The 12,395-nt window shown below is 41.8% G+C and overlaps 1 protein-coding gene across 2 annotated transcripts in view; it reads left to right on the top strand.

Moving 5' to 3' along the window:
* The first annotated feature begins 924 nt into the window (after positions 1 to 924).
* The window catches only part of LOC102453683 (rap1 GTPase-GDP dissociation stimulator 1-like), a 31,020-nt gene continuing 19,549 nt past the window's right edge, over positions 925 to 12,395 (top strand). Inside the window, exons 1-6 of one of the 2 annotated variants that reach the window (XM_075935623.2) lie at positions 925 to 1,047; positions 1,215 to 1,340; positions 5,759 to 5,887; positions 7,590 to 7,715; positions 8,984 to 9,127; positions 11,210 to 11,341. In XM_075935623.2, the coding sequence (XP_075791738.2) occupies positions 1,220 to 1,340; positions 5,759 to 5,887; positions 7,590 to 7,715; positions 8,984 to 9,127; positions 11,210 to 11,341 (652 nt within the window). In that variant the 5' untranslated portion in view covers positions 925 to 1,047; positions 1,215 to 1,219. The remainder of the gene's footprint in view (positions 1,048 to 1,214; positions 1,341 to 5,758; positions 5,888 to 7,589; positions 7,716 to 8,983; positions 9,128 to 11,209; positions 11,342 to 12,395) is intronic. The other variant, XM_089780061.1, reaches the window with a different exon arrangement.

Genomic DNA, 12,395 nt, shown 5'->3' with positions numbered 1-12,395 from the left:
GAAGGAGTCAGGTTAAAGCTTAAACAGTTACAGGTTTATTAAAGAAGCTTATAAATCATATGGTTACAATGGCTATTGCTCTATTTCTTAACTGCTAGCAAATACAGATCTTAAAAATGGTTACAAAGAAAATAAAGATAGAAAATAGAAATAAATGGTACCAAGTGACAGCTTAATCTAAGTCTATGTGTACACTTAAGACAAAGGACCACATCCAGGTACAATTTTTACCCCCTTCTGGGCCTCTCGACTCCAGTGTATCAGGCCAGGGCCAGTCCTTCAATTCCTAGGAAACACGAATACAAGGTGGGTGTCCCCGTGGAACCTCGGGAGGCCAATCACCTAACCCGATCAGCAGATAGATGGTAGATTGACGCTCAGAGTAAGTGTGCTGCTGGACCCATCTTTATACCCATAGGGGCCCGTATCCTCTTTCTTAGCTAAGATGCCAAATTGTGTTGGTCCGTCTTTGTGACGCCAGTTCTTACAAGGGAGTTTCAACTTAACTTACACTTGCAAGAGAGATAACTAAATTGTAAGTACTGGACATTCTTTACTGGGTGGGAGATTCCTCCCCCCACGGATGGCTGTGTGTTCATATCAATATAGGTGCCAGCCAAGGCAGTTCTCGCAGCCTCGAGGTCAACAATTGGTGAATCTCTCTTTACAGCCATCCAGGGTCACTGTGAGTGAGCATATCCAGGCCTCCTGTCAAGGCTTCAAAGACTATGCTGATTTTACAGCTTTGTGTGCCCTGTATGCTTCCAGGCAAGCAAAGGTGGATGTTATAGGTGGGGGTTCCTGTCTGGCTACAGGCACTTACGTACCTTGGTGAATCAGAACCTTTGATTCTACTGAAACCATGAAGGCAAATACAGTAAATAAACCAAATTCATTGCAGCTATTAACTCTCTATCATTTCAGAGCAAAGGTCCTCCATTCTACTCACCGACAGTGGGATTTTCCAGACTTTAGTGCGAATTCTCAAAGGCAATCCAAGCTGTGCAGCGAAGGCAGCCCAGGTGATTGCAGAGATAGCAAAGAATGGTATGTACCGTAGTGGGTGAAGGGTCAATAATGCTACTCCATGATTCCTGTACACTTTCAGTCTGTGTGTCTGTTCTATGGATGCTAATTATTGGCCTAGCAATTTATGTACTAGTTACATTTCAACAAGGCCAGTTCCAAGCAGCTTCTCTCCTCTCTCTTTGCAGAGGAAATGAAGAAGCCATGTATCGAAGCAGGTTTAGTTCTAGCTTTGGTACCTCTGCTGGAGAGCACGGACCAAGAAACATTGCTTCATGCTGGGAGGGCCATTGGCCGCATCTGCTATGAAAACAGTAAGTACCCAATTTGCTGAAGGAGCACTGTATATAGTACAAGTTGAACATCTTTGGTCCAGCACTCTCTGGTCGGACAACATCCATGATCCAGCATAGGGATGTAAGTGACTCGTCAACTACCCGATAAGCGTAGTGACTTGACTAGTCACTTCCCTCCCCCCTTGCTGTCTCTATCAGAGACAGGCAGCAAGAGGAGGGAGCAGGAGCCTCCAGCCCCAGCCAGTTCCCCTCCAGGACTGTCTCCATGGGGGGACAGGGCCACAGTGGGGAAACGGCAACTGCTGCACTTCTGCCTTTGAAACGTAGCAAGAGCCCCGCGGGCACCTGCTACATTTGAAAGTCAGAAGTGCAGCGGTCAGAACATGGGGTGAACAGGGCTGCTTGAGTCCCTGCTCACCCCATGTTCCCTGCTGCTCTTCTGCCTTTTAAATGTAGTAAAAGCCGCAGGAGGCTCTTATTACATTTAAAAGGCAGAGGCGCAGCCGGGATAGCAAACGCCCCACCTCTCCCGTATTGACTAATCGAGTAGTTGATGGAAATTCCATCGACTACTCGATTAGCTAATGAATTGAAATTTAACATCCCTAGTCCAGCATGATTTTAGTTAGCCAGATGTCCACCTATCATGGGTGTGGCCAAGTTTCCCTCAATATCAAAAAGTTTTTTCAGCCAACGATCCTGACTCTCAGTGTTCTGTGCTGTTATTTAGCTCTAATTTACCCCAAATGTCTTCTAAGAACCCAACAGTGGAAGTGTTGGTGTTGCTGCTAGACAACATACCTCTCCTATGGTTCAACAAATTCTCTAGTTTGGCACCGGTCAGGTCGCGAGGGTGCCAAACTAAAGAGGTTCAACCTGTAGCAAGGTTTGGGGGTTTTTTAAACACTTGGGCTTTCTACTTAGACTGCAGCTAGAATGCTTTGTCTGTAGTGCTATGTACCCATACTCCTAGTTCAGTTTCCAATTGCTTCTACAACAGACATATACTAGTGAAAACAGCATGGTTTTGACTAAAAGGAGACTATAATTAACGGGTTAGATTCACTTTTGAATAACTTTTTTTACTCATTGTAATTACAGTAAGTTAATACCAAAGCCCAGCCAAATCATTTAAGTAGCTTTCACTTAGGAACAGCATGTTTTATTAAACTGCCTCTTGCTAAGTTGCAATTATTATTTGTATTACAATACTGCCTAAAGACCCCAGCTGAGATCAGGGCTGTCATTGTGCTAAGCACTGTACACGCATATAATCAAATACAGTTCCTGGCCCCCAAAGACCTTAGTCTACATAGATAAGACAATGGAATGGAGGGAAATAAAGTTGGACTGACTTGGTCAAGATCACACAGGAGAGAGCAGTGGCAGAGAACTCAGGCCTTTTGATTCATCTCCTGAACTGCACGGTATCATGGGAAAACATTGTTATAAAACCTGCTGTTTAATTGTGAGGGAAAAAATGCCAAAGGGAAAAATCTGGGCATATATTGTGGTATCAGTGATTTGTTTTGATGATACCTGAACCAGAATGCAACATGTTGAGAACTAAAAGGACAGTAGGTGAGAAGGCAGGTTGGATGCTTTAGAAGTGGAATAGCTACAGTTATCTGTGAGTCTGTCAGAAACCCCACAAACCAGTGGGAAAATAACCTGGTTTATTTAGAGCCAGATTCCCACCTCTTGTAGACCACGTGGCTCCCTTGACTTCAGTAGAGCTAGGCAGACATACACTAGCTGAGGATCCCTCTTCTAAAACATACTAAAGCCATACAGAGAGGTGCTAAACCCAAGTACTGTAGTATATTCAGAGTGGTTTGGCACGGGAACAGCACAGATTACCTCTCCATCCAAAAGAGGACAGTGGGTAAAGTAATATGGAAGTGAAATGCAGTCTTCCTTCTAGATAATATACTGTAATTGTACATGCTTAGAACCTTTATCTTACATAAAGGCATCTTTTCCAAAATAACCACGGCTATTCTAGAATGCAAGGAGCTAAGTTTGTGAACTAGACCGTGAATCAGAGTCACAATCAGGTTGCTTGCTCCTGTGGGTAAAGTGACCTGCACCATCTCTAAGCCTACTGCTCCAGTTCATTTGTACTGACTGATACACTCAGTGACATGCCTAAGAGTCTGCCTGTTCCCCCTCCCATACATCTGCATGAGGGACAGGCATGCATTTTTAAACAGTGCAAGTGATTAACCCTTAGAGCCATTCACCAAGTTATGACAGGGTGTGACTCACCGTGCCCATGCCTCCTGTTGGCCATTTTAGAGATTAGCTCTGCCGGTCAGTACACCCTTTCCCAGTGGTACCTTGCCTGCCATCACATCTGCTCTCTGGCCCAGAGACTCCAAAGGACTGTGACATGCTCTTCATGATACAGCTCTTCAGCCATGTCACCATCTGAGCTCTCTCCTTACAGGGGTTAATAGTGCAGTCCAACTCTCCAGCCATTTCCACTGAGCTAAGAACCGTCAGAGCCACCCATGACTTCAGGCCCCATCCCAAGGACCATGTCAATGATAGCCACATGCTGTGCCTCTAACTCCCGTATGACTGCTATGCTTCTCTGGCACTTTTCTCTCAGCACCTCACCTCAGGGCCTTCGGACACCGTTCTATCCAAGGTACTAGCACGCCATTCTCTTGCTAGGAATGCAAACATCCTTCCTTGAGCTCCAGGCAGCTACTGACCCCTGTGTTGTGTCTGCAGTTCTTCTGATATGGGCCTGCTGGGCCTGGATTGGCTGCTCCTCACAGCCTTTTTGCTATTCGCTGTGCAGCCTCCCTAGGCCTCTTAACCTCCTATATGCCAATTAGGGGGAAGATACCTCATCACACAAGGGTTGTGGTGGATTCTACTGCACTGACCATTTTAAATCCAAGTCTGGATGTTTTCCTACAAAATATACTCTAGGAATATTTTGTTGGAAGCTCTACAGGAACTCAGACAAGATGATCACACCTTCTGGCCTTGAAATCTGTGACAATAATGGTTCTGAGGAGTTTTTTCTGAATCTTGTGCTGCTACAGCCTTACCTGCCTCCACCACAATTCAGGGCTATTGTCACTATATCCACACTGAGGTTAAGCAGTCAAAGTAACGACGACATCCTTTAAAAAACTGAAAACACTCTTCTCTCTTGATCTTCTCGTGTTAGTCTGTTTTTTCATCTCTCAGACATGCTCTTTCCTACTACAATTGCCGTAATACCCGTTATAATGTCCTAACTGCTCAGCTTCCAAAAACACTTTTAGTATGAGAGTTTTAGGATGCAGTTTTTGTCTTGTAATTTCACAGCACAGATCTTGCCTCAAAATCTTCACTCTCCAGCCTCAGTCGGCACTTCTATTAGATATTACCTGAATCTGCAAGGTAAAACTCTTGTTAGTCTTGAAGATCAATGCGCTGTAAGACCACAATGGATAGACCAGCATGATCATAGTTTGATGTCCCTAAATTAATTTCTTTTAAAATAGAATATCTACTATATATTTGAGAGAGTGTCAGAGTGTGTCTGTTCAAGAACTAGCTCCTAAACAGTAACAGCTAGGACCACCAAATTCAACATACAGCTTCCTCTTATCATAACTTAAATCAAAGTAAGGGTTTGGTTCTGTCAGTAAAATGGGATGTGCCTGGAATGCGAGTGTATCTCATAAAACCATACAGAAAAGAGGCAGAATCATCAGGTAGGTAAAAGGAGGTGGCTGGGGGTGCCCCTTCCCCCAATCCAGGACTGCCCCAGCCCCAAGTCTCCCACCACCAGACATGCTTTCAGGAGAAGGGTGGGCAGGGACTGAAGCACCCCACCCAAACTCATACAGGAACATTGCTGGCTGTTCCCCTTCGTCAGGGAGCGAGGGGAATGTGCTTAGTTTGCTGCATTCCTCACACGGGGCAGATGAAACTGGAGCTGTCCCAGCTGGAGGACATGTGCCCCTCCCCTGGCTGTGCCTGTTGGAGCTGCAGCAGCCATGGAAAGGTACATCTCACTTGCCTCTTAGCCGCTGTAGTAGGAGAGAGAGGGCTGGGGTAGTTCTCTCTCCCCATGGACCCCTTATCCCTAGCCCGACCCCAGAGCCAGGATACAAATGAAGCATGTACATTTTCATTTTATTAAAAAAATATATATATTGAGTTAAGGACCCAAGCAATGCTGGGTAAATCTTTTATTTATATAGATAGATATAAAATCTTAAATGTAATATTTCCAGTGATAAATTATTCACCATAACCCAAGTTGTTGCTATGGTTAATTACCCTTGCAGTTAAAATTTACACCTTATTTCTAGTCTGAATCTTGTAGTAAAATGGTTTTAACTCCTCCATATCTGCGTTAGTATAATGATGGATTAATTCAAGGTGAAAATCCTGTTGTCTTTCATTTCTATGCTTTTGATTTCTAGGAGATCTTCAGGAGCAGCTAGTGAAGTCAGGAGTAATTGCATCATTGGTCAGGATATTAATTGACTACCCAGAGAGTGAGCCTCTAGTCCGTGTCAACTTGTTGGCCTTATCTAACCTTGCAAACTTAGGTGAGCATTTAAACACTTCCACATTTGCAACTGTATTGGCTTCATGTCTCAGAGCAAAACGGCACTCTTATACTACCATTGGCTTGTTCTTATTCAGTGTTCCCACAAGTTGGCCATAACAGACAAATGCTTTACCAGGCAAACTCACTGGAAGAAATGCAAGAGTGTCTATATATATCTTGCTACATCAAGACTTACCTTCTTACTATTTGTCCCTGTGGTCAACCTTAATAGTCCCTCTAAATGTTCACAACTAAACACCAGAATCTATAACAATAGCTGACCAGCCATACATAAATCATTAAGAGTTAATTTAGGTCCTAGCCGCTTCCCAAAGAAAATTAATGGGCCATGTCCTTACCTATTATAAACTGATGTAACTTCACTGACTTAAACTGCTGTGTATAGAATAGTACTTCATTTTATTTAAAATGTAGTGCAATTTAACTTCATTAAGTATCTTTATTTTTGTATCTCATACAGGCCAAGGGATACTAGGGGCTTATCTAGACTACACTAAAGTGTTGAACGAGGATATGCAAATTCTGCGGGAACTTGCATATCTTCTTCCAATCTCACTATCGAAAGCAGAGTTTTCAAAAGTGAAAGTAGTTTAGACGTGGCTTTTTCAGTGAACCACTCCCCTTTTGTCGAAAAGCCCCGTAAACTTCATTTTTTGAGGAAGAGCTGCTTTTCAACAAAGCGGGGGGGTGCTGAAAAAGCCACGTCTAAACTACTTAGACGTGAGATCGGAAGATATGCAATTTCCCACGGAATTTGCATATCCTCTTTTGACACTTTAATGTAGTCTAGATAAGCCCTAGGAGTATTTGATGCACCTTCATTGTTTTATAAGTCTTTAATAAAATAACTTGGTTCTCTTCTCACATATACTGGTTTAAAAATCATGTAGCTCCATTGACTTCAAAAAGTTTCTCCTGATTTGTACCAATGTTAGTGAAAAAAGAACCAAGTGTGAAGACTCTTTCATTTCTCTTCGTATTGAGGTTCTCTCAGTCATCTCAGAGTTTCCAATTTGGTTTGGGAAAAAAACCTCTCTAGCCTGCATGGTTGCTGAAAAAAAAATCTTAAAATAAAAACCCTAAAAGTTAACAGAACAGAAGACAAATACAAAAGCTCAGTAGGTTTACATTAAATTATCATGATTTAAGCCACTCATAATTTTTTCAGCAATGTCCTTTATATGTATTTTCTTAAAATTGTTAAATGCCCTTTTCCCTTTCATCATGTACTAGAGCTCATGACATAACAGCACATATGAGGGAGAGAGAGAAATATGTTAAAAGCTTTTGAAGAAAAAACAAAGTTTTTTCCCTAGCTATGAGCACCTATCCTGAACACATTGGTTAGATTCTTGCTGGGATACTTTCCTTTGCACATGTTGTCATACAAAAAGGTGAATTGATCACTGGGGTAAAGCCATTGAGTGCAATAGTTAGAGCAATGATTCATTTGACCATTAAAAGGGCATAGCCACACAAAATTACACAACTGGGTTAAGACAGCAGCATAAAAATGAGGCAGATGTTTTTTCCCCCCCCTTAAATCCACTCATATTGTCAGCTGTTACATGTATGAAACAAACTAGCAAAGCAACTAGATTCACACTCAGGAGAGATTGTTTTAACGGTATTACATTTAGGGTGTGAAAACATACAAAATCCTGTTGTTATCTACACAGACATAGCTAAGGAAGCTCTAAGCAAGACAAAGGTAGCTGAACATCTAGTGAAGCAGCTGAGAAGTGCAAAGAACCATCAGAGGCTGGAAATCATCATTGAGGTTCTACAGATGCTAGCAGAGCATGGTAAGAGGTTCTGTTATCTTGACAACCAGGCTCCTTAGTATGGAGGTTTGTTAGCATAATGGCTATGATACACACACCACAGTTTTCAGTGGAATTCTATTACCGGAGGCAGGGACACAAACCCATGGGTGAAATCCTGACAGATGTATGTCAATGGAAGTTTTCCATTGACTTTTCAGCGAGGCCAGGATTTCATGCCTCATTTTACATGAATCTTTAGGACAGTGGAGGAGGAAATGATCCTGAATAAAATATATGGTGAGGGCATGCTATGAAATTAACCATTTGATAGCTTTGTGCATGATACACACAGCCTCTTTCCTGAATAGGAATGCAGGAGATAACTGGGCTCTTAGAAAAATTACTGGGAGCTGATCCTAAAAGATACTTTAAAAATTGTAATGGGTATAAATGGAGATAAAAGCAGCCTTTTTCTTAAGGCAATCATTAGTCAGCCACTGCCTATTAAGAGACCAGTCTATTTCAGATAATCAAACGATAAATCTCATGATAATAATTTCATGACAATGGTATTTCAATGAATACTTTTAACTCCAAATATTTAACTTTGTGTATTTACTTATAAAAAAGAGATTATCCATCCAGGTTTCACTGGGACAGTCCCCTGTCTCCATATGAAGTCCAAGGAACTTCTTTGGAGATGCCGGAAATGGCCAGTTTTTCATTTCCGCCCTCACAATGTTTGCTCTATCACATAAAATTTTTTCAGGGTGTAATCAGTAACAAAGTCTAGTGGCTTGAGTGGTCAAGCAGAATTCCCCATGCTGGGGTCAGCACAGTAATGTTATTACAGCTGTTTGAACAAAACTAACTCAATATTACCACCACTGGGGAAAAAAATCCTCCACTGAGACACATATGAGCCATGGTGCTGCCAAGCTGAAAACTAGCAACAGCAACACACCTATTAGAGTACACTTTTGCCTGTTAGATTAACATTTTGTCATGTTGTGTTTGTTATATGCATGTGACAAAGAACATATGGAATGCGATTTTTAAAAGCAAAATAAAATAAAAGGCAAGATATTCCTTAATTGCCTCTCCCCACCCCTTCAAAAGTTAGTGATCTATTTAAAATGTGTATTTATTCTGATCAGGGTGTTTTCCAGTAACGTGGGTCCCACAATTTACTACACCGGGAATGATCCTGTCTTAAATTTACTAGGGATTTAGCCTGCTGGCACTCACTTTTTATGCAGTGACCCAAAAAGCATGCTTTATTATGCACGTTCTCCTGATGTCTGCAGATGCTTTGAAAGTACAGATGGTAGAGGCGGGTGTTCATGAAGCACTGTCCGAGATCCTGCTGAGGCTCCAGGGCAGCTCCCGGGCAGAAGATACGTGCACTATGAAGGCTGCATCAGATCTCATTGTATCTCTACTCCTTGGAGGTAAGAAAAGGAACCATGAGATCCAGACGCCTGCAGAAGCAGCAGAAAGTCCCATTAGCAGTAGGGATTGCCATCTGCTCCCGTCATTTTCTTTCTGCAGACACATCTGCAGCCTGTTGTTTCAAGATTCCTTAAGGGAATTCTTCTCAACAACCCAGTTTTTTTCCCAGTTACAGGATGAGTGCAATGTTCATGTTGCCATAGTCTCCTCCAAGCACAGACACATTCTACCTCAGGCATTTAATGACTCTATGCCTGCTCCTAGGCAGAGGCTAGAATTGCCATTGAAAAACAGTGCCCTGTCTCCCTTATGTTGCTTTGTGTCTCAATCCAAAATTGGCTCTTCTTCAACTTTGTGATAACTTGGCTTCTCTGGGGTAGCCAAAGAAACATACAAAAGTGAGGACCCAATTATACTTCCCAAGTTAACGATCAATTTTAAAGGAACAGATCTTCAGAGGACGTAAACCAGCAGAACTCCACCATCTGGCCCGTAATATCAAGTGAGGGACTAAAAACACTAGTGTTGTAGCACAGAGAGTGCCTACATCAGTCCCCACAGATGAAACTGTGCTGTGGATTGATGCAGAGCTTGGAAGTCTATATGAAGATTCCTTTCTCATAGAGATATTCCACAGCAAGATGCATCCTTCCAAGTAAACTGTTTTTTGACATGGCAATCTGATGGTGGGGTGGCGGTGGGGGGGGGGGGTCTCAATTTCCCCCCTCAAAAACCCCTGAACTCCCTCAGGCCATTTAAATACCTTTATACATTTGTATTCATTTGTTATTCAAAAATGGAGCGACTGTTTCAACCATCGGGATAATGAAGGAAACAAAAATTTAAAGTTACTTTGTACAACATGCTTCTACACACCAAAAAAGGGAGAACACTGCCACAGACTTTTCATTTCCTTAGTCACACTGCTTCTGTAACCAAGATATTGTGAAGGGACAGAGTCCAGGTCCAGCAGCAGCTTTTGAAAATAGAGAACATCAAATGTCATGGAGGACACCTGAGGTGCTTCTTTAGACATGTGAGACAGATGAAATCAATGATTTATCATAAGGGCATAGCAGAAAAATGTCAGCAGCTATCTCTGCTGATCCTAACTGTAATTTGGTTCAAATAGCTTTGAATGGCTGACAGCTTTGCAGCATTTGGGACTGTATGAATTAAAGAATAACTGCACAGAATCATGCATTTACATTGCATCCTTTGCCAAAATCTCAAGGCAATTTACAATTTAATTAAAAAGTTATAAAGCTGTGGCAAATATTCCTCTAAATTAAACACTATACTATATTTGGATTTTCTAGTATAAAGAACCAGTTCCAGATTAGTAATCACAAATTTATGGCTTTCATTCTTAAGATTACATTTAGCCTTTGCAGATCTCAATAAATAACATACTGACAGAACTCTTAGAAACACAGAAATGCAGTAGATAGATACACTATTCTCTCAATACCCATTTGTCAGTCCCGTGATATTTCCATGCTTGATTACACGTATATGTGTATGCATACACGCACAAACACATATTTACATGATCTAGCCTTTATCTGAGCTGGGACCATACTGCCACTTAAGATGCAATCCTGCAAGATACTGATTTCATGAGAAGATGAAGGCAGATACTTAGCACTCCGCAGGACAGATTTATACATGCACCAGTTCAGCACAGAGTGAACATCTGTTTTTCCAAATCTTCATATACAATTGCTGTTGTGTTATGCCTCTGCTTGGGAGAAACCTACTAGTGAACTACAACAAGACTGAGTAACTTCATACCTTCTGAAGAGGATGGTCCTTTCATCCAAGACTAGATCATATAGCTAAAAATACTGTGGGGTATCTTTCTTAAGGTTACTACTAATATACTGAGTATGTTGGCTTGTATAAAACATCTAAAATGATCAATTTTATAGCTTTAACAGCCTCCTGCCAATTCTGACACTCTGTTAGAGGAAACCATAGTCCACAAACTTCTGAAACCTTGACCAGTGCTATTCTATAACAGAGCTGCAAAGTAGAACTCAGTTGTACTTTTAGGTTTCTCTTCATGTATCGTACCACAGATGAATCCATGCAGAAGTTGTTTGCGAATGGATGTGGCATTATCTACCAGGAGGTTGGTACCTGGCTTGCATCCAAACACCCACAGCTGCAGCTGACAGGAGCACTGGCTGTTGCTAACTTTGCCAGGAATGGTAAGATTGCTTATTCATTACCCATCAACATGACGAAGATGGCGAGTATTGTTTGTGTCTTACTAGAGCGTGCAATATGAGATTTTATGGCTCTCTCTCTCTCACACACACACACACACACACACACACACACACACACTTTTCTGTACCACCGTGATATGTGCATCTTTATATTGTGGATTCCTGTCACTGCAAGGTCAGCTCCTCCACTGATGCAGCTCTCAGTGTTGAACCCCTATGCCCTCACAAATGACAAAGCACCTCAATCCTGCCCCACAGTTTCATTGGCTGACACATTTCAATCAATGGCAATGAACTATGCAAATGAATGGGAGAGAGAGTGAGCGATGACTGGCTGAATTATCTCTGGTGCCACAATGCACCTGAGGCAACAGCACCAAATGAACCATGTGAGGAGAACAGGTTTTTCTAGTGTTCCAGTTTTCCAATTGCCACCAAAAACAAAAAGCTTCTTCCCACTGATACATTCCTGGAAGTTTAAAAAATTAATCACAAAATACCATTGAGTGGACCAGTAAGCCTCATTTCATTCAGTCAATAGTTATTACTAGAGAGTTGAATGCTTTACTTCTTTCCATCAGCGCCATTGCACATACTAGATGCTCCTTCCAACTCTCTCCTTATCCATTTCAGGAACTCCATGCATCCCACCGACTCTCACCTTTCCTGCCAGAAGCTCTGTGTGCCTCCTATTCCCCTCAGGCCATGGGGTTTCTTCTTCCCCTTCATTCAGATAGGGTAAAACTTTCAAAATCACCTAAGTGTGTAGATCCTGTTTCCAAAAGAGATGCTCTGGAATATTTTACCCATAGTCATTTCAGAAGGAAAAACTGAGTTGCTTGAAATCATGGATGAAATTTCAAGAAAGAACATTTTGTCACACTAAGTACCCTGACCATAAAGAAAGCAACAGTGATTTCTAGAGACTATAAGTACAAGAACATAAAAAAGTGACATTGCTTATAGGAGAGGAAATGAACTGCACTTAGCTTGATATGACTGTTAAAAGGACATAGATTAGAGGCTCCTTGAA

This window comes from Pelodiscus sinensis, chromosome 8, assembly GCF_052426305.1.
Source record: "Pelodiscus sinensis isolate ZL-2025 chromosome 8, ASM5242630v1, whole genome shotgun sequence".
Taxonomy (NCBI): domain Eukaryota; kingdom Metazoa; phylum Chordata; order Testudines; family Trionychidae; genus Pelodiscus; species Pelodiscus sinensis.
Note: the sequence above shows the minus strand (reverse complement) of the source record. Positions and strands in the feature narration are given on the sequence as shown.